Source organism: Stegodyphus dumicola, chromosome 8 (assembly GCF_044657685.1).
Source record: "Stegodyphus dumicola isolate Sdum_Otavi_A_Nest chromosome 8, ASM4465768v1".
In the NCBI taxonomy this organism is placed as follows: Eukaryota; Metazoa; Arthropoda; class Arachnida; order Araneae; family Eresidae; genus Stegodyphus; species Stegodyphus dumicola.
The window spans coordinates 156,532,879-156,557,950 of record NC_140775.1 but is presented as its reverse complement, the minus strand read 5'-3'; the positions used below and the strand labels follow the sequence as shown (position 1 = coordinate 156,557,950).

The following is a 25,072-nucleotide window of genomic DNA, read 5'->3' as shown; positions in this document are numbered from 1 at the left end:
AAATATTTCTTAATAATATTTGAATAGAATAACTCCCATTTTGAAGTACGACATCATCTTAAGCAAGTAAGCGGCAGCAGCATGGATGAAAAGCGTCTTACCAGCAGGAGAGCTAATGCGGAAAAAGGGCAGAGTATCATAGAGCTTAAGAGGAAGAAGGGTGGGAAAGTTTCAGTTCAGAGTTTTGGTTTAGAATTAATTTGATTGGACAAGAGGTATCTGCATTAAAACGTTACATTAGATAAAAAAACTCTGGAACCTGTGAGAAGAGATGAATTTAGAGGTAGATCATCAAATTTAGAATGTTAATTTTGAGGTCATCAATTATATTTTGAAACAGCTATCATATTTTATTATATCTTACATATATATATATATTACTATATATATACATTCCTTATTATAGCAGTCCCCGAGATTAAATTGCCAATCAACTGAGATATCTCTTCAAAACGCTGCGGCGCGCAATGAATTGGAAGTTGATCTGTCAGCACTATCCTTATCTTCAGGGCAGATTTTTTTTTGGCTTATAATTCCTTACTAAATGTAGTATTTCATCTCGATGTACTCCGTCTTTGATATGATTTAAATCAAATTCCTCGTCATTATGATTCACTTCCGATAGTGAAGAAAGTGACCCAGAGGTTATTGAAAACGAAAAAATTTCGGTTGACAAATTAGTCGGTATTCTCGACACAGCAATTATAGGACTTGAACAGTGGAACTTTGTAACTGAAGAAGAAATTATGTCTGTTTATAGAATTAAAGAGAAAGTATTATCACATAAAATGAAGCAACTTAAACAACTTACATTGAAAGAAATGTTTAATAAAGTAAACAAATAAATATTAAGCTTTTTTTCTTTGTAAATTTTGATACCCTTTAGATCATAATTGTTCTTTATTTCATAAATTACGGTTTCATATTTTTAATTTTTTAGTTTCTGCATGCCATCTTACCAGATTTAAACTGATGATCTATAATCTGGAAAAATCGATAATCCGGAATCGCCGAAGTCCCGACGAGTCCGGATTAACGACTTTTGACTGTAGTAACGCAATGTCACCGAAATGTATGTAATAATTCAGGTATGTATGCAGCATCTCTTTGGACAGCCTTCCACTTTTCTGGACATTTTCACAAATTTAATACTCTTGCGTTTTTCTTTCTTCTGACACCAGTTGTTGCGTTTTTCTGTTCCTTCACATTCGTATGGGGTTCGTAGATTTGGAGTGAATAACAGTGACACTTGATGAAGTATCGACACACACTTTATTTACCAATACACTGACTACCAATAAGTATTTGGACACCTATGCAAATGACGATATCTGTGGTCCTAAGGTACGTCATGAACTCCACCGGTATATACACATATTCTCGAGATTTTTCACACTACAACTCGCGATACATTCGATGACACACAGAGCACAGCTCCCGACTCTTCGGTTCAGTTGTTCTCGGAGCTCAACATGCTCTCTTGAAAATGCACTAACCGCGATACACTACGAGACTCTTTCAATGCACTCGACTACCCACTCGGCACTCGCTGCCCAGCTGTCAATTCGATCGACTCCGCAGAGCATTGACTCGCTAGACGAGACACCAACTTGATACTAACTCGCACTCTATGCAAGGCACACACCTTGCCCTCTCGAGGAGGCACACTCACTCACTGACTGCGGACCAGCAGTGTTTATATAGCTTTCTGCTTGTGTTCGAGAACATTCTGTGCTAAACTGGTAAGAATTCGATCCAGAAGGTTCTCCATCCGTCCATGGCATATTGCCAATTTTGTCACCAAATGGGTGATTTCTCGCCAAATGTGGCAGCCCTACCTTCCCTTGCCATTTTATGGCAACCCTAAAACTGCTTTGCGGGGAAGCTGTGTTACCGCGCCTGTACGTTTCGTAACAATACAGATTATGATACCTCTTATGAGACTTTTAGCATAACGATAAACATGCTGTAGTTTCTGTCATCTTCAGCCAAATCTTGGACTTAGCTTTCTGCATTCATAGAGCCTATTGTGGCTCACCTTAGAGGCATATGAGCACATTTTATTTTTCTTGTCGTTTTAGGATTCGGGTAGTGAAATTTTGGGCAGTATCAAGTTACGTCTTTTTCTAACAAAAACAGATCACCATGTACATGGGGATAACAGTTGCACAAAAGTCCAAGTGAACTTGCCTTTAATAAAAAAAGAAGAAGATAAAAAAATTGGCACTGAATGTGTTATTGAAATAGGTGCAGACATACCCAAATAAACATTCTTTTCCAATCACCAACAAGTTCACTTCTCAGCTGTGATACAGTCAGAAAGTACTGAAATTTAAGTGTCTTCTACTTAGGTTAAATTTTTGCTTTTTAATGTTGGTTTTATCGTCAAATGATCACTTAAATGATCAAGACCTGAAATTTCTTCTACTTATGAATAGAAAAAAATTTATATGATTAAATCGTTTTTTTTTTTTTTTTTTTAATTCTAGCAAGAATTAACGTTAAATTATTTCAATATTTAATGTAAGTGTACTTAGTTACTTTGAAATTAAAGTTTATAGGTAATATTGAGGGTAATATAATCCTAATAAAGGAAAGAAAGTGGAGATAAGGTGATAGAAGAGAGGAAGAAAAGGGAGAATGTAAATGAGGAAGAAAGGGAGAGATTCGATGATGATTTTACAAAGAGATGGAGACAGGAAGGAATGGAATGTTGTTTGATATATTTTGCATTATGGTATAATAATATAATTTAAAGCAATCCATGTATTTAGGTCGTACAGAATAAATGACACAAATGCTGCCACAGAGCAGAATACAATTTATTAACAAAAAACTGATAGTACATCAGGTTAGAAATAACTTCTGCCCATGTCAATACACTACTGCCATCTGGCTGGGAGGTCCTGAAGGGCTTTAGTAAACCAGTCTGTGGGGTGTTGGTGCACCACTTATGGACAATTGCATGCAATTCTGCAGAACCTGTTGGCCCCTGACTGCGTCCTTCATGTTGTCAAGCAAGATATAGTCCAAAATCTTGGTTTGCGGTCCGAGGTCCACCCATTTTGCACACACATTTGTCATCTTGATATCCCCATGCACAATCACCTGCAATGTTCATGTTCCTTGCACAAGCCCTGTCTCTTGCTGCATCTTGTTGAACATTATGTGCCTGTCCACCATGATCAAATCCAACACAGCTGCCACATTTGCTGCTGTATGCTGTATGGTCGTCCCACGCTTACACCTTTGGCTGCAGTCTCCACTCCACGTCTGAATTTGGCCAATCAACAGGATACTGTACGCCTTGAGGATGCTTTGTTCCCACACACCGATGCCATGCGATGATGGATCTCACTACCCTGTATCCCTTCCTTCCATAGGAACCACGCTGTCCATGATAATCACCTTCCATCATTGCTGTCCATGCTCTCAATGACAACGGCGAAAGGGACGACCACTGACATATACCTTTCTCTTGCGGGCAGCTTCATCTATGCATTCTGAGTAGCTCGCATCCCCTTGTGTTTATTTCACTTGTTTTCCCTTCACATAGTGTAATAGTTTCGTTGTGAGAGCTGTTGCGTCAGTCATTTCTATATGACCCATATATTTAAATAATTTCTGTTTCCTATTAACTAGTATAGAGTTAAATATGTGTCTTCTTTTTTAAATATCTTTAAGGAAACTATTTTGAGGTGTTTGTTGTTTTAAATTTAAGAAATGCATGTCTTGGCAAAATAAAAAAGTATTGTTACTTAATGCTTTTTAAAGTTTGAAAGACTTGAAATACAGTGTATTTATTCTAAATTATTATTTTTTTTTCACAGATTGTAATGTCAAGTCTCCATCTGCTGTGGATTATTCTGATATCAATGAATTAGCTGATGATGCTGATCCAAATGCACATCCTAATGAAACTACTGTTGATTACTCAGCTGTTAATGGGAAAGGTATTTTTGATTTACATACTTTATACATTTAATATATTTGGAGGAGGGAATGAATTATCAAGAATGGAGATAGGCGAATTCTGCATTTTTCTCTAATTCAAATTCTAAGAGAATGATCTCTGATCACCTAAAATTTCAAATCTCTCCTTCATATAAGTGTAAGAGGGGAGAAACTTAAAAGTTTTTAATTAGAACAAATTTTTAAACCTACATTTAGAGAAAAACAAATTTAAGAACTCACTTTGTGAAAACAACTTAATAAGGATATACAAATGAAACTTATTAAATGAAATACATAATTAAAATTCTTAAATTGTGTGGTTCATTTCTCAATATATTTTGTCTAAAAATGTTTTAATTAGCAGCTCAAATTTTTAGCTTTCGTACTGAAGTATAGAGGGAAAGTATTATTTCAAGAGTTAACCGAAATGAATCCTAAACATAGAATATTAAATTATCTCCAGGAAATTAAAAGTATGACACTCAGGACCATCTTGAGATGATATTGATGATTTTAAGTCCACTGTAATTGCAACAATCATGTTCTTTATTATTATTATTGTTCTTGTTATTGAGCATGTCTGTTGGACATCAGTAAACTATAGTATCTTTCAGTAACTTAGTTTTTTAACAAAGTTTGGGGGTTAAAGTGTTTAAGAGTTTTGGGGGTTAGAATTCAAACTGAAAAGGGAAAAAAAAAAATTGCACAGAATTGAAATTTTCTTTTTCCAAGATTTGAAGAGTCAAATACTTAATCTATAGCAGGTTTCCATTGTTAAGAAGTTTCTATTATTTGTCATTAAGAGGTTTTTTTTTTTTTTTTTTTTTTTTTTTAACTTTGTACATTGAAGAAGTGACTGCATTTAAGAAACATTACATTAAATATGGTGTTATGTTGTGAATGCTGTATTAATTCCTTTATATTGTGCCTACAATATATACTGCAATAAATTGCTATAAAGTCCAAAATAATGTCAAGTTTGTACCAAGCACTAAGTATAGCAACTGTTTTATTCTACATTACTAAAAGAAGCAAAATATTGATAAAAAAACAAAAGCATAATGAAAAAATGAAAAATTTTAATTTTACCCAAATTTGCACAAATTCTTTTGTATTGAAGAAAATTATACTTCTATTTTCATATTTTATAAGAAAAGGAATTTTAGCTAAATTTTTCAAAAACTGAAAACAATATGTTGGCAGTATTTTACTAATGAAGGGAATGAGGATATAAAGGAATAAAATAAGGAAATAAAGAGAAAAATTAGGTTTCTAGAATGTAAGCAAAATTAAAAAATGCTTGAGTCCACCATCTAGGTCAAATATGAAAAATTTATTCATTTTGATCATTTTTATCTTTTGTATAAGGTGAATTATTTTTAAGGTCTGGTTCTTTCATATTTTGCAATATGCTCTTGTGGTGTTTTAAAATATAGTCTCATCATGAGAGTACTTTTCCAAACTCTAACATTAGCTTGAATATGCTGCTTCCTGTCTTGAACCATTAGTATCTCTTGTAATTTTGGTATAATAATGTATAATTTCTAGAATTTATTGATTCTAGAAATGATTGAAAATTGTGCACTAAGATAAACAAATTTTCTGCAATATATTTATTTTGTTGGAGAATCTTTAAAATGAGTAAGCACATAAGATACAGTATTTAAAAATAAGTTAAAAAATATTTAAAAAAATTATTTGCCATGTTACCATGTTTTATGCAAACTTTTATATACAAACGAGGCACATGCGTAAAATCACGCAAACACCCATGGACCCAGCCCGTTCGCTGGGATTCGAAATTAGGACCGAACTACCAGAGTTCAGCTTTATTCATTTATGCATCCAGAAGACACTGCATACACAACAGATATGCGCAAAATCACAAAAAACATGAGTGTAGCCTGCCTGCTCACCGGGATTCGAAAGTTACCGTATACCATCTCAAAGGAGCAAAGAAAAATCTTTAATCTAAAAAAAAAAAAAAAAAAGTGTGAATTTAATTTTTATTGGTGCGAACTTATTTAAAATATCATTTGCATTAAAAGATAATATCTAAATTAAGTGCACGTATCTAATAACATAAAAAAATATATTATTCCAAAAAATCAAATTTATTATTAAAAAAATAACAACATATTTTTAAAAAATAGCTTTTTCAGATTTTTTAATTAATATCCCAGCTGATTAAAGTTGTACAACTTCAAGAACGTCATCATTTAAATTTAATGTAATATAATAACTTTTATTCAATATCAATAAAAGAATTAACGTGACAATCATCCTAACCTGAAATTAAAAAAAAATTGTGAAAAGCAGCTGTTTATTTAAAATGCCTACATTAACGAAATATTTTTAAAATACAGTTAGGTAACATGCAATCGCGTGCTTTATTCAACTTTAGAATATAACCTTGATTTGTATCTGCGGCGATTCAAGAAACTGTTGCAATCGGAAAAATGAGCCCGAAAATTAGCGTTTTCACAGTTTTTAATTAATATCTCAGCTGATTAACGTCCTACGAAGATGAGAATGGTATCATTGGATTCGTAGAATTTTTTGGAATCCGCAGACACCTGCCTCGAATTCCAACTCAGCGCCGTTCCATAGATATATAAGAAAAAAGAAATTGACACGTGACCTTTCGCCAGCACAAATCTCGAGCGGAAGCAATTGTCATCCCCCCGGCGCTTTCGAAAAAGCAATTTTATCTCAGCTAATTCCGAGACAGTTGCCACTCCGAAAAATGAAATAACGTTTTCGCAGTTTTTAATTAATAACTCCGCCGATTATTGTCGTACGAAGATGGGACCGGTATCGATGGATTCGTTGATTTTTTTCGAATACGGGGATATGCGTTTCGAATCGCAACTCGAAGCCGTTCCGCAGATATTCGAGAAAAACGAATTTGGCACTCGGCCAAATCCCTAAAATAGGGGAAACCCGTGAAAGAAAGTGCAAAACGTAGGGAAATGTAGGGAGAAAATCAGTTTTTAATTAATATCTCGGCTAATTAAAGTCGCACGAAGATGCCGATGGTCAATCCGGCGAGCCACGGGCATTCTGAATCCAACGGTACCTTCCGCTAAGCTCTACACCCAGCCGTTCCCGAGGAGATGATGTTACAAACACACAAACAGACAGAGGCACACAGATTTTAATAGTATAGATAGATAGATAGATAGAAGAAGGAGGAGGTTTTTTACTAGGGTTTATTGGTGTGGTTGTCTTAATGACCATACAGAGGATTGACTGTTTCATTATAAATTCTTCCTATTTATAAAATGATGAACTTCATATCAATAAACCAAAAATTTTTTTCAGTTTTACGTTTGGCACCTATGTTGCAATTTTCACACTTATTCAGGAAAATGCAAACATTTGCACCATTACACCAATCAACTATTGTTTCTAGTATTATATAAGTCCAGTCTTGCAGCATGTGGTAGTTGTCATTTCAAGAAAACAACTGTAAATGAAACCATAACACAGCCAAAAAGGATATTCTATTCCTCTTAAACTAATTCTTAATCAAATTTATATCAAGAACCTCTGTCGTTGCATATATATAATTCATTGTGTCAAGCTAATAATGACACAAATGGTTATTATAGAAACAATTTGTTTACATATTTTCACATGAAGAAAAAATATTTCCTGATACATGTATTTCTTATTCTGTAAGATTTATTCTAGACACCTCAGTGAGTCTTAATCTGTACTTTTGGTGTAACAAGCTCACAAAAATGGTGCTCACTGTACAGGAGGAAAACACAAACTACTCACTTTAACTCTTTTCTTATTGCCAGACTACTTGCTTAAACATAAGCTTAAGCATTCACGCATACTTAATTCACCAAAGGTATATAATGCACAGCCACACCTTTATGCTTCTCTGTCACATACTTTCCTAAATGTAATTATGTGTGACCAGTTTTGGAAATTTTTACCTTATAAAGGATACCAATCTCTTGAAAGACAGCTGTAGATTTTGGATCCATCAGTATAAAATTCTTTAAATTGTACTTACTTCTGGTTGTCATTATTAAATGCTTAACTGAAAAAATAGTGTTCAGAAATAATGTGCTCAATGATTATATGTGAAAATATAAAAAATAGCATGGGAAATAGAAATAAACCATGAATAGCTGCTAGGATATCTCTGTTGCCATAAAAGTTGGCAGTAAAATGTAATTAATAATAACAAAAAGTATTAAATTTTATTTAAATTTTAATAATATTAAAAATATTTTTTTGTATTTAAATCCTATATATAGTATTTAAAGGTTACCATTTATTTTGTATTGCATATATTTCCTGCTTAGAGGAGGATTTTTCTGGTGTAAAGCCCAGTGACAAAGACTTAATGCCTCCACCTCCTTTACCTCCTCCAAAAGATGGAACTCAGGGTACTGCTCCATGTGACACAGATGAATCTGATGTGGATTTCTGTGATAAAGAGAAAGATGATCTTATTGAAGAAAAGCCACCACAGACTGAAAATGTTGAAAAGAAATTAGATACTCCTCTTGCTGCTATGCTTCCTTCTAAATACAAGAATATGGATGTAACTAAATTATTCCCAGAATTCAGACATGGTCAGGTATGTAAAATATAAATATATCACAGCTTTCAATTTTCTAAATGTTTGCCGGATTTCTAGACAGTTTAGAAATAGCAGAGCTTTTGAGGGCTGTCTTGTCTTGGGAGGGGGATATAAGTCTTAATAAGAGATTTGAAATGATTGATGCCACTATGAAACCATTTTGAACTCCACAGTATCTTAAGCGTTACTTAAATTTTTCAATTTAACATAATGGAGAGAATGCAAAAGATTGTTATCAAAATCTATACTTTGCTGATAGCTATTTGCTGATATTTTCCAAAACAGTTTCAGAGACTCTGACTATTAAGTCATTATGTATATGAATGTTTTTCATTAAAGTTAATTGTTTCTTTCTTTCACATTCCAAAATTTAGTTTCATTCCAAATAAAATTTGCCCATTTTTTAGGATTTATTTTTAAAATTTATATTTTAAATAATTTTTATAAATTTTTGAAAAACATTTTGAGTTATAATTTATAAAATTTTTACCATCATCTTAAAGTAGGTGTATTTCTAAGTATGCCTGCAAAATATTACAGTTTTTTAATTCAAAATTTCCTAAGATATACGTGAATATACATTTTGGCACTGTTTGAAATTTATTATAAATGATAATAATGCCAAATGTGGTGTATGCACTTTGTTAAAATTATTTGAAATAATAAACGATTATTTTTTACCACCCGTTTACAATGAAAAAGGGGAAAGGAAAATAAGTTTCTGTAAATTAAGAAGTTCGCCAAGTGAATTATTCTTGGTACAAACTGAAAAAATTGCAGCAAGATAAATTTTTAAATTTCTCCATAAATTTCGCACCAAATTTTACAAAATTTAATATTTAGGCATAATTTGAGTCTTAGAATCAAAATATGGAAAAAGATTGGTATGTCATATATAAGTCTAATCAAGACATGAAAAATGTAGTTTGAATTTTGTCAATTGGTCCAGTGGAATGGGAGATATAGAACTATCCCTTTATTATTTTTTCCCCCGCAGTTTACATATGATCTCACATACCTCAAAAACAATTGTAATTAGTTTAGCAATAGATATCTGTCAATATTTAATATCAGTTTATTGTTGTAAATATCTAACCATATTTAATGTCAGTTTATTGTTGTTTTAAAAAGAATATTTAGTAGGTTGTATGAGAAAATCTTGTGGTATCTTCATCAGATTTTTTACTAAAGATGTAGAAAAAATGAAAATTTTACTAAGCAATTAGTTCAGAAAAGTTTATTTAAAAATATCTCTAATCAATAAATACATGAATACTTCATTAATTATATAATATTGATATATTTATTATACATATGTTTTTTTTTTTTTTTTTTTTTTTCTTTATATGTGTTGTAGAATGATTAAGCTTAGAGAATGTTTAGAATTTGTTTACACGAAGTTTAATCATGTACTTTGCAAATATTGGAAGACAGTTACAATTATAATTTCATTTGTACTGATATCTTCCTTTTTTTAATAATTTTTTTACGTGACTGGAACATATGGATTCCATCTGAAAGTGGATTTCTGTCATTATGTGTCCTTTTAAGAATTACATGGTATATACTTTAGGTTAGCTGTGCATTAAACAATAATTTTCAGTCAAATTATTTTAATTATAGATTCATTTTATTCATCTGTTGCTGTATTTATGTTAAAAAAACACATTCATACATTTGTAATTAGAGTACTTACATAGTTTCCCTTCGACCAAGAATATTGACAGATATCACGCCGAAGCTCTACCACTGACTCCAGTAGAAGTTTGAAAGATCATTCTTTATTTATTAGATAATCAATAGGTACAATTTATAAATATGGTTTATAAAAACTTCAATGACTATGAGCTCTGAAATAATCTGACCAAAAAATTCATTAAAACTAGTGTCAAGCATTCCAGTAGTCCAAAATCCATAGTGAAATTTAAATAACAACAAAACTTTCACCTTTTTTATGAACTCGGAACTTTTTATGAACTCGGTGCCCATAAATTCACTTGAATATGAATATATGTGGTGTTGTGCTGTGTTAAAGTTTTTTATTGTTCCGTTTTGATGAACTCAACTGTGTTGAATATGTGCATCAATATAACCAGTTCTGCCATTTTTAAAATACTCTATTGCTTGCTGTTCTTTAGATGGCAGATACCAAATTTTATTTATTTATTTTTTTTTTTAATGCAAGGGAAAAAACTGAGAAATAGCAATTAATTTTTAATTTTTAAGAACTTTGAATTGAAAATTTTTAAGAACATGCCTTATAAAGCCTTTTCTGGTTTGAAAATCATGGTTGCACATAAAACCAAAGCAAAGTTCTTATGAGTATGTAGTGATGTCATGCTTATGCATTATCGGTAAAAAAGAAATTGCACTGTTTTGAGGTGTCAGAAATGGTTGAGAGCAAAATAGATGAGTCCCATAATTGGTACATAAACACCTCAGACTATTGCTCCCACACCAATTGCTATCTTGTATCTATCATTCATCATCACTTTCCTTTATAAAGTTCTATATAAATAATGTTTATTTCCTCATCTGTCCTTTGCCGAATTGTCAATTTAGTATGATTATTGTTTGAAAATAAAAGTTTTAGCATGGCACTTCCATGTGAATTGTTTAAAGAGGGATTTAAAGTGAAGCATATATTTATTTTCTTCTACATGTACTTTGAATCCGGAAGCACAGTAATATAGTGATGCTTCATGCATAGATCTCAGAATCAAGTCCATGTTGTTAGCCACTGCGAAAATGCAAAAATCAATTTCTGTTAATTTATTTCTGTTAGTTTTCAGAAGTTTTAGGTTTAGATTTTAGTTTGAATTTAAGAGATAGAAGAGATATGCAGATAGAAGATTATAATGTGCAAGTAAAATCACCAAATTTCACTTTGTAAAATATTAAAGCATTTTTTAGAAGCAATGTGAATTGTAAAAGCATTGAACCATGAAAAGGTGCCTCAGACAAAATTCATTTTAAAAGTATAAGACAAAGAATGATGTTCTGTTATAAAGCAGTTTGACATGGTGCCCTTATTTTAATAAGTCATTTATTTACAGTATATAATAGTTTTCTGGCTCATTCATTTTCCTGCATTCATTATTTTTTCACTTTATTACCTTGAAAAGCAGTAGGTTGATATACCACTGTATAATGCGTTACAGTTGTATTTAAACATGTAGCATTCTTATTTTTATATTAAATTAAAGCTGCTTACGTGATTATTTCTTGCATTATCTTTATGATTCTTTTGAAAAAATACATATTTTATACTTAAATATCACTACAACTGGAATACACTGAATCATTTGCTTTAAAAAAAACGATAGATTTTTATGTTCAAGCCCTTTTCCTCTTTTGCATTATAGGTATTGAGGTTTTCTCGGCTTTTTGGACCTGGGAAGCCATCAAGTTTACCTCAGATTTGGCGAGGTGTTAAAAAGAAGAAAAAGAAAAGAATTAGTGATGATTCAGATCTTGTAAAAGAACCAAAAAAGTGGACATTAGATATCCCAGATTCTCCACCAAGGCCAGAAGACTGTGAATCAGATGAAGAAGTAAATTAAAACTTTTTTTCTCTTAAAGCTCGGAAAATGTGTCATATGAATTCTTGCCCTTGAGTCATGTGTAAAATAGCTACCATTGGAAATTTTAATTGAACAAAGGGTAGTTTGTCAGTAAACATCTAAAAAAGTAAATTTTATGTTATGTTTCAATTTAAAATAGCAGAATATTGCTATGATAATCTTATTTACTTGCATGTATTTCATTATGCTGAATAATTTAAATAAAAAGTATACATGCACCATAAAAATTTATCTGAATCTAATCTCTGAGATTATAATCTAATATTCTCTAAAATTTAATAATTAATTTTCTAGAAATTTCCATTTTTTTTGTGCAACTCCAGTAAATAGCAAACTTGATGCAGTAAAAGATTTTACTTCAAAATTAATATGTAATTTTATATTTTTAAGTTTACAGTCAAAAAATTATTCCATTACAAAATAGAGATAAGTTTCTTTTGATTCTTAGCACAGTGTATAAAAGTTCTATAATAAAACATAATATTTATTTTACTGTAAAACAAGAAATAAAATTATTTGATCTGTTTAAAGTTCAATGAGTTACTTTGCAAAAACGTTATTTAAAGTTGTCGTATAAAGTCATGTCCTGACAACAATGTCTCATTTTGAAGCAATATTGACAATGTACCTGGAATGAAACACATACTACAATAGTAACAGATTAAGTTGTCATGATATCTTGGATAACTGAAAGGCAAATAATTAGGATCGTACTGCAGTTTTATAGTTATTAGTATCATGAATATAAAATAAGAAGGGGAGAAGAACCTTTTCTCAGCAATTACTATAAAATCATTAGATATAGTTAATTGTATCTAATTATATTTTTTATAAATATCATAATTTCATACGTGGTGCAAAAACATACAACTCAAGATTGTATTCAAACTTAAATTATTTCTCAGCACCTTTTCATGTGATCTTATATAAGATATAAATATGTTGTGATTAATTTAATTATAAGAATATAGAAAAAAAAGAAAGAAAATCTTCTTACCATTAACTGCTTTTGATACTTGGCAGGAAGATTTAGTAAAAAAAAGATTTTTAAAAAAATGGTTTAGCAGATGCTTTCTTTTTAAAATTATCAGAAGTGCCAAGTTATCAGGTTATGTATAACATAAAATGAAATGCCCTGTTTTATAATTTCAAAATTCAAAAAACAATTTTTTGAAGAATTGTGAATGTATTTGGTCATTTAAATTTGAAGAAAAAATTTAGCAAAGGTAGTTGATGATTTTAAAAGTTATATTTGTTATCTTTGTTTCTGCATCATTGATAATAAATATAGCTTCACTATCATATTTAAATAAAAATAAAATTTCTTATTTAAATGTGAACTTAATGCCTTGCTGCTCAGAAGATTATACATGTTATAACTTTTAAATCCTCAGTTTAAAGTCATTTTAGTAATATTTTTGTACTATTATGCTTTTAGTTTACTGATTAGAAAACTGATAATATACAAATATATATATAGAGAGAGAGAGAGAGTTTATTAGTATAGTGTTTTGTTTTTTACTATCAATATAGTTAAATGTTGCTGATAATAATTGAAAACAAGATATCAAACTAAGAACTTTCAATGAAATTTAAGGGGTAATCTTAATAAGTTCTATACCATTAAAGCCATAATACCGTAGGGTATTTTTTATTTTGAGTATTTCTCAGTGTCAAGTACTGCAGATTTAACTTGGTTTCTTTCCTGCATAACAATTGCATGTGCGTTTTCCATTTAATCATTTTTTTGGTTTGTTTTTTTTTTTACTTTATTGAATTTCATTATTTAGAATTTGGAATATTTTAAATTAAGTCATTCATGTCATTTTGTTCATTTGCGCACTATTGTCATGCCCAGTCTGGGGAACAAGTATGAGGTAATGAAAAATGAAGTGATAGAAGCAAAACAGGTAATGCCAAACAATATTTAAACTGTTGATCTTCAAACTTTTTGATTGCACACCCCTAAGACAAAAATAAGTATAAATCCTATCCCATATAATAGTATAATATAATTGCATAGTAGTGTGTATTATAATGTGTGCTTTAAATCTGATGTACTTATGATGTTGAGTTTCCCAGATGCTAGTTAAACCAGACACAGTGACCAATGAAAGAACCCCGCAGTCACATGATACACGAACATGCATTCGCAAATGCTTGCAAGCTTAATTTTATCCTTGCTGTTTAGTCTTCTGTGACTCCTTTTTTTAAGTGCATTCAAAGATAAAATAAATAAACTTTAAAAGTTTATTTTATCTTTTAAAGTGCAAAATATTGTATGGGAAACTATGACAACCAAAAGGATAATAATGGAATGATCAGAAAATTTATTCTGCAAAGTTGAAATTTTCAAATAGTTGAATCCAGTAAATTCTATAGAAGACTGAAGGTTTGAAAACATGAATCTTTGAACCTTTTTATGTTATTTGAATCTTAACTTAAAAGTAACTGTAAAGAGTTCTAATTCAAAATTTTATAAAGATTAGTTTTATTGACTTCTAAACAAAAGTGTTAATTTTTAAAAAAATTTAATGTGATCATTATAATTTCTATGGACCTGAATCAGCAGTACTAATCAGTGATGGCCCTGAGTGCTATATTTGTATTTTCTGGAGAGAATTTAGCATTCTAAGTTTAGTGTTTATCTGCTTAACTCTTAAAATGATCATCATCTTTCTGCACTTGCTTTGATAAATGATGGCGGAAAAATATGAAAAACTTAAACTAAACCTGCATATATATATGGTATGTAGTTGCTGATTAATGATATTTTTAACTTCTTGAGCCATGAGTAAAGAGGCATTAAAATGTGGACACAACACTCTTTATTTTATCGTCATATAATTTGTGTATTTGATGAAGCTGATTCTAGGGTGTTCATCAAATTTTCATTCTTGCTTCTCTGACATTTACAGTTCGCAGCCACAAAGCAACAAAATGTTTTAAACAAAGACACAAAGAATGCATGAATACATATGCTGCAACTAACATGTACAATAAAAAATTCAAATATTTTGGAATAGAAAAATCTGGGACACTAATACATATTTTTCTTTTTTTTTTTTTTTTTTTTTTCTTTTTTTTCTTTTTTTTTTTTTTTTTTTCTTTTGAGCACAACTTTGTAGAATGGTTGTTACCAATGATACTTTTTTTTGGGGGGGGGATAAGTTAACCAAAGTTTATGCATTAATCAAAACACTACCAGAAACTGGATAAAGCTGAGATTTTTGTTGAAAATATACAAGTATCAAACAGTGATTGGGGTCCACCTATAATATGGCTGTTGATTAAATGACAATGCCAAAATAGCTTTCACACTTTGTAATTTAAATTTAATTTGTGTGATGATGTTAGTGAAAGTTATGTTACTACAAAAGTAAGATAAATAAGAATATTTTATTATGTTATGTAAAAGATATAAATTAAAAAATTGTAGACTGTGTTGTAAATATTTTTTACAAATTTATCTGATTTTTCAAACGAAAAATTTTATGTATATTGTTATCAGTTTTCTTTAAATGTATATTTTGAAATTTTCATATAAATGTATTTAATGTAATTTTTCTGCATGTATCTGTAATTTTTTAAAAACACTTGGACAATAGAGCTCTGGAATGATTAATTTTCATATTACTGTGTAATATAAAGAGGTTGATATCTGTAATAATATTTCCTGTTTCAATTGCAAGGATTTGTATTAATTTATTTACAGTTTTGAATGGGAAAAATCATATTAATATAAAGACAAAAAGTTCTCCTTTTTTAGAGTCCGGGGCTTGAATTTTGGTAATTTATTCATTGTGCGTTTAATGCTTTTTGAGTAAATATTTTCCAAATATGGCAAAAGAAGTTATGTAAAATGTCAATATTGAATAGTTTACGTTATGTTTAATCTAAATTGTTTTATATTATGTTGAAATTATTTTCACAGTTCACAATTTATATTTCACAGTTCATTTATAATCAATTTACTTTCTGAATTAAATGTTATTGTCTTACAGGCAAAACTGTTAAAACCAGAAGAAAAAAACAGATCAGGTACAAAAAATGAGGCATATAAGACAAATGAACTTTCTCCCGGTTTTGCAGCATGGCGGTTTGGTCCCGCAAAACTTTGGTATGATATGTTAAATGTTCCTGAAAGTGGAGAAGGTTTTGATTATGGATTTCGGCTGAAGGAAGTAAGTAAAGGTTTACTATTATAAAGTTAAGCATATGCTTTTCAAGGTTTTATTTCTTTTTATTATATTCAGTATTAATGCTGCATAAAATATTCAGTATTAATGCTGCATAAAATTTAATCTTTGAATAATTTTAATTTTAAAGAAATATGAAGGTTGCTATTTATATTTCTGGCCTTGGCAACAGTAAATGTTGCTAGGTGACTGCAAACAATCCCATTCGAAAGTTTGATATTTTTAACTGTAACTTCTTCAGAATATTTTGCCATTTTAGTGTGATTTGTGTTGTTTACAGTAAATTGAAAAATTCATCTCGGGCCAAAATTGGAATTGACTGAACATTTTGTGGGATTATTTTTTTGTAACTTCTGATGTGGGTTATCAAGACAAGAGGGCTTTGATGAACTTAATTCTTTATACAGCAGTAAAGCACCATCCTACAGCACTGTAAAAACTGGTATAACAAATTTGATCATGGTTGATGTTTGCTCCAGAAAGAATTCTGTGAAGGTCGTCCAAAATCAGTTGTTGTGCCAGAAAATATAGATGTTGTATGTGAACTGATAAAGCAAGATCGTCATGTGACATACCATGAGATTGAGGTATCTTTAGGCAATAGCATGATTAGTATCAATAAGATATTACAGGAATATAAATAAAATTTATTCGCATTGGATCCCGCATAATCTGACAAATGCTCAAAAGAAGGTTCGTGTCAATTAGTGCAAGGAAATATTGGAAAAACATGTTCAAGTGGCATCAAAGGTTATGTATAACATCTACACAAGTGATGAATCATGGATTTATGCATATAAGCTCAAAACAAAGAGAAGTCAATTGTATGAGTCTTCCAAAATGAGCCAAATCCATCAAAAGCTGTTCGTGGAACAAGTACATTGAAGCAAATACAGTCAAAAGTCGTTAATCCGGACTCGTCGGGACTTCGGCGATTCCGGATTATCGATTTTTCCGGATTATAGATTATCAGTTTAAATCTCGTAAGATGGCATGTAGAAATTCTAAAATTAAAAATATGAAACCGTAATTTATGAAATAAAGAACAATTATGATCTAAAGGGTATCAAAATTTGCAAAAAGAAAAAGCTTAATATTTATTTGTTTACTTTATTAAACATTTCTTTTAATGTAAGTTGTTTAAGTTTTGCTTCGTTTCATGTGATAATACTTTCTCTTTAATTCTATTAAACAGACATAATTTCTTGTTCAGTTACAAAGTTCCGCTGTTCAAGTCCTATAATTGCTGTGTCAAGAACACCGACTAATTTGTCAATCGAAATTTTTTCGCTTTCAATAACCTCAGTTACTTTTTTTCGCTATCGGAAGCGAATTATAATGACCAGGAACTTGTTTTAAATCATATCAAAGACGGAGCATATCGAGATGAAATACTACATTTGGTAAGGAATTATAAGCCAAATAAAAACATCTGCGCTGAAGATAAGGATAGTGCTGACAAATCAACTTCCAATTCATTACGCGCCCGCCGCGGTGCGGCGTTCCCCCCCGCCGAGCAGCGTGAAATTGATAAACAGATTTCGGATTTCAAAACATACTTTAGCTTTAGATCCTTTACATATTAACAAATATATATCGGAAATTTTATTTGATATAATCGAAAGTTTAAGCTTACTTTTATAAAATTGCTCTTACAGTCTGCAAAAAATAATAAGCCGAATCCAATTCAAAAATTAAGGAACAACGCAATCATCAACATTAACTGAAATAGATAACTAGATAATTTTTGCTTATACGTCCATTATACATAAAACGCGCACGCGTAAACACTTATGCGCATGTGTCAACGCGGCGCATGCGCAGAAAGTTTTTAGTTTTGATGTCCGGATTATAGATCATTCCGAATTATGGGTGTCCGAATTAACGACTTTTGACTGTAGTTAGTTGTCTGTTTCTTTGGCAATACCGGTCATCTGGTGACAGTGGTGTTAGAGCAATGTGGGATAGTCAATTCCAAATGGCACATAACTATTTGTTTCCAGAAATCATTGGAAAACTTCGAAAAAAGAAGAAGAAGAGGTGAATCATTCTTCATGATGACAAAGCAAGTTCTCACACATTAGCTCTAACAAAGGAATTTTTGACTGGCCAAAACATCAAATTGATGGGTCATCCACCATACAGTCCTGATTTGGCTGTCATTGAAATGACTTTTTTTTTTTTTTTTTTATTTCTGCACATCAAAAATAAACTACGAAGTCAGTGTTTGAGATATATTCAAAACGCATGTTTTGGAGTTATCTCGATCGGAGTGGGAGAAGTGCTTCAAAAATTGGTTCAAACACATCCAAAAGTGTATTGATCTTCAAGGAGAATATTTTTTAAAACAATAAACCCAATTTCAATCATAAATATTTGTTTTTTCATTATTAGGCCAGAAATACAAATGGCAAACCTCTTATTTGAATTTTGAACGAACATAGTTTCTTCAGGAATTTGTAAATTACTAATGACTATTATGCCAAAATTCCATCATTATAATATGTAATAAATTAAATAAGTAAATGAAAACTGCAGTTGGAGTACCATCAAAGGGGACTAAAAAGAAGTAAATTAAGTAAAATATTTTGGGGATGGCTGGATTAAGATAAAAAAATTTTGACAACTCAATTTTTAGGTTTTGTTGAATGTCTATAGCAAGAGTTCTTAAATTATCCATTGAAGGAGGCAATTTTGGAAGGAAATAAGGTTCTGCATAATTTTTAGCAGAAGAAAAATTAACAGAGTTGTTAAGAGATCATTTATGATTATTATGGAGGATTTATTAAAAAAACCTTTCTGTGACAAAATATTTATGTTCGTTAATGCAAAATTTTGAGCTATCTTGTGTAGACCAAATAAGCCATAAAAACAAGAAATGTTATAAATTATTAAAAAATTCATACCTAACACAGGTTCTTAAAACACTGATTCATGACTTGTTTTGATTAAAGAGAAAATAAACTAAGGTATTGAACTTATGAGAACTTTGAGAACAGTTTTGTAACTAATAGAAGGAGGGGAATGGAACTATAGCAAGGTTAATGTATGTTTGTTTTTTATTGTAAAAAGTTGCTTGTAATGATAAGAGGAATATTTTTAAAAAGTATCTCCATTAAATATTTAAATAAGAGCAAACACAGCATAAACATGTGACAGGCTAACATTAAGTGTCAGAGTTATTTATGATCTATAACATAATTAAAATCAATAGAAATTTTGAAATGTTTTACATAAATTGAACTTGCATGTAAGATTTTTGTGACTGATTCTGTTTACTAATTTATGACATGTTGATTTTATACCTTGCTTGTCTTTCATTGATTTTAGCAGCAATCAAGTGAATTAAACAATAATGTGAAAGATCCTCTTGCTGATGAAAATTATCCAGACGATGCTTATTTTATGGTTACACTGTATCCGTGGGAAGATGATGTGATATGGAATGGTGAAGAAGTCAAGAAAGTTGTAGGTTACACTTTTTTGTAAAACTATTCATGTAAAATTTAGTGTAATTTAAATTTAATTCCTCGCCACCCCCCCCCTTTTTTTTGAAAAATTTTTTAACAGTTTCTTTTTTCCGTAATATTATGACCAAAAATAAACATATTTTTGATAAACATTTTTATGAAGAAATTCATTATATAAACCCAAATCAGCAGTCAGAACTATTACAGGTGTTGAATTTAATGATTTATGCTAATTTTTATTTTCATCGTAAAAAGCACATTTTTCCTTAAAGTTGGCTTTTTTCGAAGAAGTAAGCGAACTAGAAAGAACACTTTATAAAAATAGATGTCAGAATTTAAAATGTTTTATTGTTATTACATATCTGTTCAATTCCAAAGGAGAATTATTAATATCAAGGAAGAAGGATTATTAATAACAAGTTCACAAAAGTTTCGAATTTGCGTTAGATTATTTATACTTTCTGTTTCTTCATCACTAGAGAAGCCAGACAACAAACTGTCATTACTTCCAGAATCATTTAGTGAAATTTCAGATTCAATATCAGAGTTATCTTCGGTTATAAGCTGCTCATTATAATTCATTTCTTCTTTTATTTCAGCTCCAAATTTAAAAGAAATAGTATTTGCAGTAGCTGGAACACCAAGCTAGTGAAAAGAAATTTTGTGCCTTTACTTGCGTAAAAGAATTCAGTAAAACCTAACCTTGAAACCAGTTGTTTTGCAATTCTAACTTAGATTCAGATAGCACTTGATTACTAGCGCCATCTGTTAGAAACATTACACACTAAACAAGCAAAAAATTCTGGCAAATCAGTGTATTAGACTAGAAAGAAATGTTATCCAAGCGCCACTCAGGAAAATAAAGTGCCATTTCCAAGTACCCGAACGGCATTCGGGCAAAACTGGAAAGTGGTTAATGAACTGTGGTTTTTTATATTGCAAATATGTGTATCTATTTCTTAGTTTTTTTTTTTTTTTTTTTTTTTTTAAATTTTATTTTATTTTTAACGATTATGATATACCATAAAAATATGTATTTATTAAAATTGTTTTAAAAGATGCTTGGAGGAGAAATAAATATTTTGTTATTATTATATTTCACTTTTTTATGCTTGTTTATATTCTTACTAAACAGTTTCCTAATTTTTAGTATTTCTACTAAAGAAGCAACTATTTAGTTTTCTGTATTTTTTGATAAAGAAAATTAAAAAAATTTTAATGATTAGATCAATGCTGAACTTAAGTTAAATTATACCCTCTGATTTTTATAGCCACATTCAAAAGAAATAATTTCTTTCTATAATCAACTCTTTTGTGTGTTTTAGAGTGTGAATTTGAATTATTTATTTTAAGTCCATATGTGCTTTACACTATTTGTCAAATCAGTTTTTACTGACTCATTCATGAACCTATTAACTCTGAGCTTATTAACTCTGAGCTGTGATATATCTAATTTTAAAATTTTGATCTGATCACTCGCCTCTCTTTCTCACTGTTAAAAAGACTGTATTAAAGTCCTTTCTAACATCAACATTTCCCTCTTTTCTTTTACATTTTTAAAAGATTTTATGCAATATTTTCATGTTTTATTATAAAAATTTTAGTTGTCTTTTATTTTTATGTAATCAGTTTTATTTTTCTTAATTTTAGACCAACTGAATCAATTGTATTGAAGCTAAATTAGAAATGATAAAGATAATGTTAAGAAAAGGATTTTCCATTCAAATACATTGTATAAAGAAGAGGTTTTTTTTCCCTGATTTTAGGCTAATTTATTTTACAGAAAATACTGATAAATTATTTTTCATGATATATCATTTCTGTTAATGTATTTTTCTTTACATTTTTTAAAGGTACTCGCAAAACTGCACAATCGAAATAATGCTGCTGGTTGGGTGCCCTCAAGTATGAACAGAACTGCATCAGCCTTTAGCCAACAAGGTTATATATTTAATGCTGTTTTTCAGTTTTATCTAACATTGCACCAGTACTATTTCTCCAAATTTTAGACCATATGGACGAATAATGTTAAATTTGAAATATAATATTAAAGTATTTGAGATACTTCTTAAATATTTAAAAATCAGAGCACAAGTGTTTGATCAAGGAATTTTATATGTTGAGAAAATAAATTTAGTAACTTGATTACCTTTGTGAGATATTTGTATAATTATTTTTTTATATTTGTTCATTTCATATTTTATATTGCTTTTCTATACTATACTTGGAATTGATAAAAAATTTTAAAAGAAAAGTATTTTGCATGAAAAAGAAAAGAAAAATATTTGGAATATACATATAGCAAGAAGTGTGAAACTGCGATACCCAATATGTGGAAAAAGCAGTCGTGCCACTCAGGGGGTTAAACACCTGTCAGTGACATTCATTAATTGATATTGTATGGGCTATTATCAGCCTTTAAGTGGTTGTGAGAGGGTTGCATTTTCCAGTCTGATCTAAACAAGAAGTGAAGTTCCAAGACGTATATTTGTTTGGAATGGGATGTTGCTCATACTATCTTTTTATTATTGTTATTGTTATTACCGTAGCAGCAAGGATAGAAAAAAGATTCCAAAGAACTTATGTTCAATTAATATAGCAAATTGTACTTTTCCTTAACATTCTAATTTCATCTCCCAATAATGTGCTAAATATTTAGACTGACAACCTTGTGTAATTGAATTTTAAAATAAAATATAGGATCAGCTTATACAATTTTTGAAGCTAATAATCATTGTATTACAATAAATGTATTGTAGATAATGTGCAGATATTTTAAATTGTATATCTAAATTTTTTAAAGTTTCATAATTTAGTCCAATGTGTGTGCTGTTTTAATTATGTATCTAAATTTTTGGTTTTGTTAATTTAGTTCATATGATATTCATCATAAGACCAATTAAATAGACAAAGATTAAGTATAGTTTTTAATAGATTTTCCTACAGATAATAAAATCTAGAATGTAAAAATTTGCAACAACTGTGTTTACATTATTTTTATCCAATATTAAAAAGGGGTAGTTTACTTGCTACCTCTTTTTAATGTAATATTTATATGCTTAATATTTTATATGCTTTTATCACGTGAAATTCTTAATGTTTGTTGTTTTATTAATTTTCTGTCTTTTACAGCGAAAACATTCTCTGCAGCACTGCAAACTGGAACACCAAAACCATCAAATCAACAAGCAATGAAAATAAATAAAACACCTGCTTCAAATAGTGAGTTATTTAGAAGTGATTACAAGTACTGAGTATCTATTAGATTTGTGGATTGCATTTTGAATAATATTGGGTTATTGTTAACAACTTCCACATTTTGATTTCTTCACCTGAGTTTCGCTTCGTTCTGGTTTTACTGTAGTATTTGCTATCAGATTCTGTGTTCTGTGTATCTATTATAGATTTTCATGCAAAAATTAATTTGTTGTGACGCGTTATCATGAGAAAATGCATTACTAGTTTAGTATTTTAAATGTAATTTATTTTTCATAATAGCAGTAGGTTTAGCTTTGAATCATTTGGTAGAATAAAAAATGTTTTTTCAGATTTTAAAGAATTTAATTAGCTGCCTCACTTGGCTTTAAATTGGTAGACTGAAATATATGTTCTCCTAAAAAGGCATTTCACTATACGATGTCAATTTATAATTAATGATTCTTTAAACTCTAGTGTAAAACTTTCCCAAGTTCTGCAGTGTGTAAAAACTTAATAATTTTGTTTTATATATTTTGCAATGCTATTTAAAAAGCATAGGTTTGAATATCATATGAATTATAAACTCATAGTTAATTTAGAATTAGTATATTTTAAATGAAGCAGTAGACAAGCTTGAGGCAAAAAAATGAAACTAGAAGAGAAATGTTCTAATTAGGAAATAAAAAAGAGCTTAAAGGAGGAGATAGCTTGAAAAAGTAAGCAGTAATTGCTATAAGTCTTTGTGATCAAAATTTCACTTGATATTTGAAATACACTGTTGTTTGTTTGCTAGATCTGTAGCTAAAGTATAGGTACTGAATTTAAAAATATATTTTAATTTGAAGTAGACAGACACTATATCAGATGAAAGCTTAATAAGCTTAATACATTTATTTTTGATTCTTTTAATTTAGAAAATTTATTAGTGATATTCATTTTCTTAAAAGATGTCCTCAGAATAATAAATTTTAAACACCTTTGTAGTACATTAAAATGTTAAATGCTTTTGGGGAACTTAATCAGTGATATTTTTTTAAGGGTTAGTAAGTGTGAAATGAACTTCTTTATTTACATATAATTAAATTTAATACTTTTTTAGGAACTGTAAGAACTGTTTAAAATTTGTAGAAACTGTTTTAAATATTGTTGTTTCTTATATTTTTAGAGTCTGAATATTCAGATGAGAAAGATGATACTTGGTGGTCAATATTTCCAGTTGAGAATGAAGAGCTTGTATATGGCCACTGGGAAGATGATGTAATATGGGATAGTGAGGTATATGTTTTTACATTTCCAAAAATTTCATGTAATCTGTTAATTATTACCTTAGTTTATGTATCACATTTTTAAATTGTTTTGATTTAAGTGTTTTTCTGAAAAATAAGTAAAAATGTTTATGTGTATTTATGAAGCAAGAAGATATAATCAACAGAATGGTTGCATTTCTAAAGCAGCGTATGTGAATATTTGTGCATATATTATGCAGGATTTTTTAAATCTAATGAATAGTAAGCTTATATGGTTGAAGTGGAGTATGCTATGTATTCTATGCAGTATTCCTACATCAAAAAAAAAAAAAAAAAAAGTGAAATGGAAGTTATTTTATTAATTTCATTCATATGAGAAAGGCAAGTGAATTGATTAAGTAGTCTACTGTGTCAAATTATTTTCACATATTTAAAAATAACATTTTTTTTAAACTCATTAGTGGGTAAAAATATATGAAACAGAGCATATAAATCAGCTGTTAATCTTCAGTGTTTACATTCATACATTCAAAATTAATACTTAATGAAAATTGTAAAAGCAATGAAGACCGATCCATATTCTCAGTTTCAAAATAAAATACATTTTATTTTTAGTAACTAAATCCAGAGTTTGGAAAATTTTTTAAGTATTAGAATATAATTTTTATATCAAGAGGAGCCTTTCATATGTTAACAGTGTTAATAAGACTGCAGATCTTTTGAATTAAAATTTTAAGTACATAGCATATGATATCACAGCAAAGGAAAGTGTCTTCATGAAAAATATTTTCTGCTGCTTTTTTGTTATGAAAGG

The 25,072-nt window shown here is 29.7% G+C and overlaps 1 protein-coding gene across 2 annotated transcripts in view; it reads left to right on the top strand.

Moving 5' to 3' along the window:
* Taf1 (TATA-box binding protein associated factor 1) overlaps nt 1-25,072 on the top strand; it is a 121,596-nt gene that overhangs the window by 11,662 nt on the left and 84,862 nt on the right. Inside the window, exons 4-11 of one of the 2 annotated variants that reach the window (XM_035349867.2) lie at nt 3,831-3,953; nt 8,280-8,557; nt 11,926-12,114; nt 16,149-16,328; nt 19,677-19,811; nt 21,667-21,754; nt 22,946-23,035; nt 24,177-24,286. In XM_035349867.2, coding sequence (XP_035205758.1) covers nt 3,831-3,953; nt 8,280-8,557; nt 11,926-12,114; nt 16,149-16,328; nt 19,677-19,811; nt 21,667-21,754; nt 22,946-23,035; nt 24,177-24,286 — 1,193 coding nt within the window. Of the gene's footprint in view, nt 1-3,830; nt 3,954-8,279; nt 8,558-11,925; nt 12,115-16,148; nt 16,329-19,673; nt 19,812-21,666; nt 21,755-22,945; nt 23,036-24,176; nt 24,287-25,072 lie in introns of both variants that reach the window. The other variant, XM_035349866.2, reaches the window with a different exon arrangement.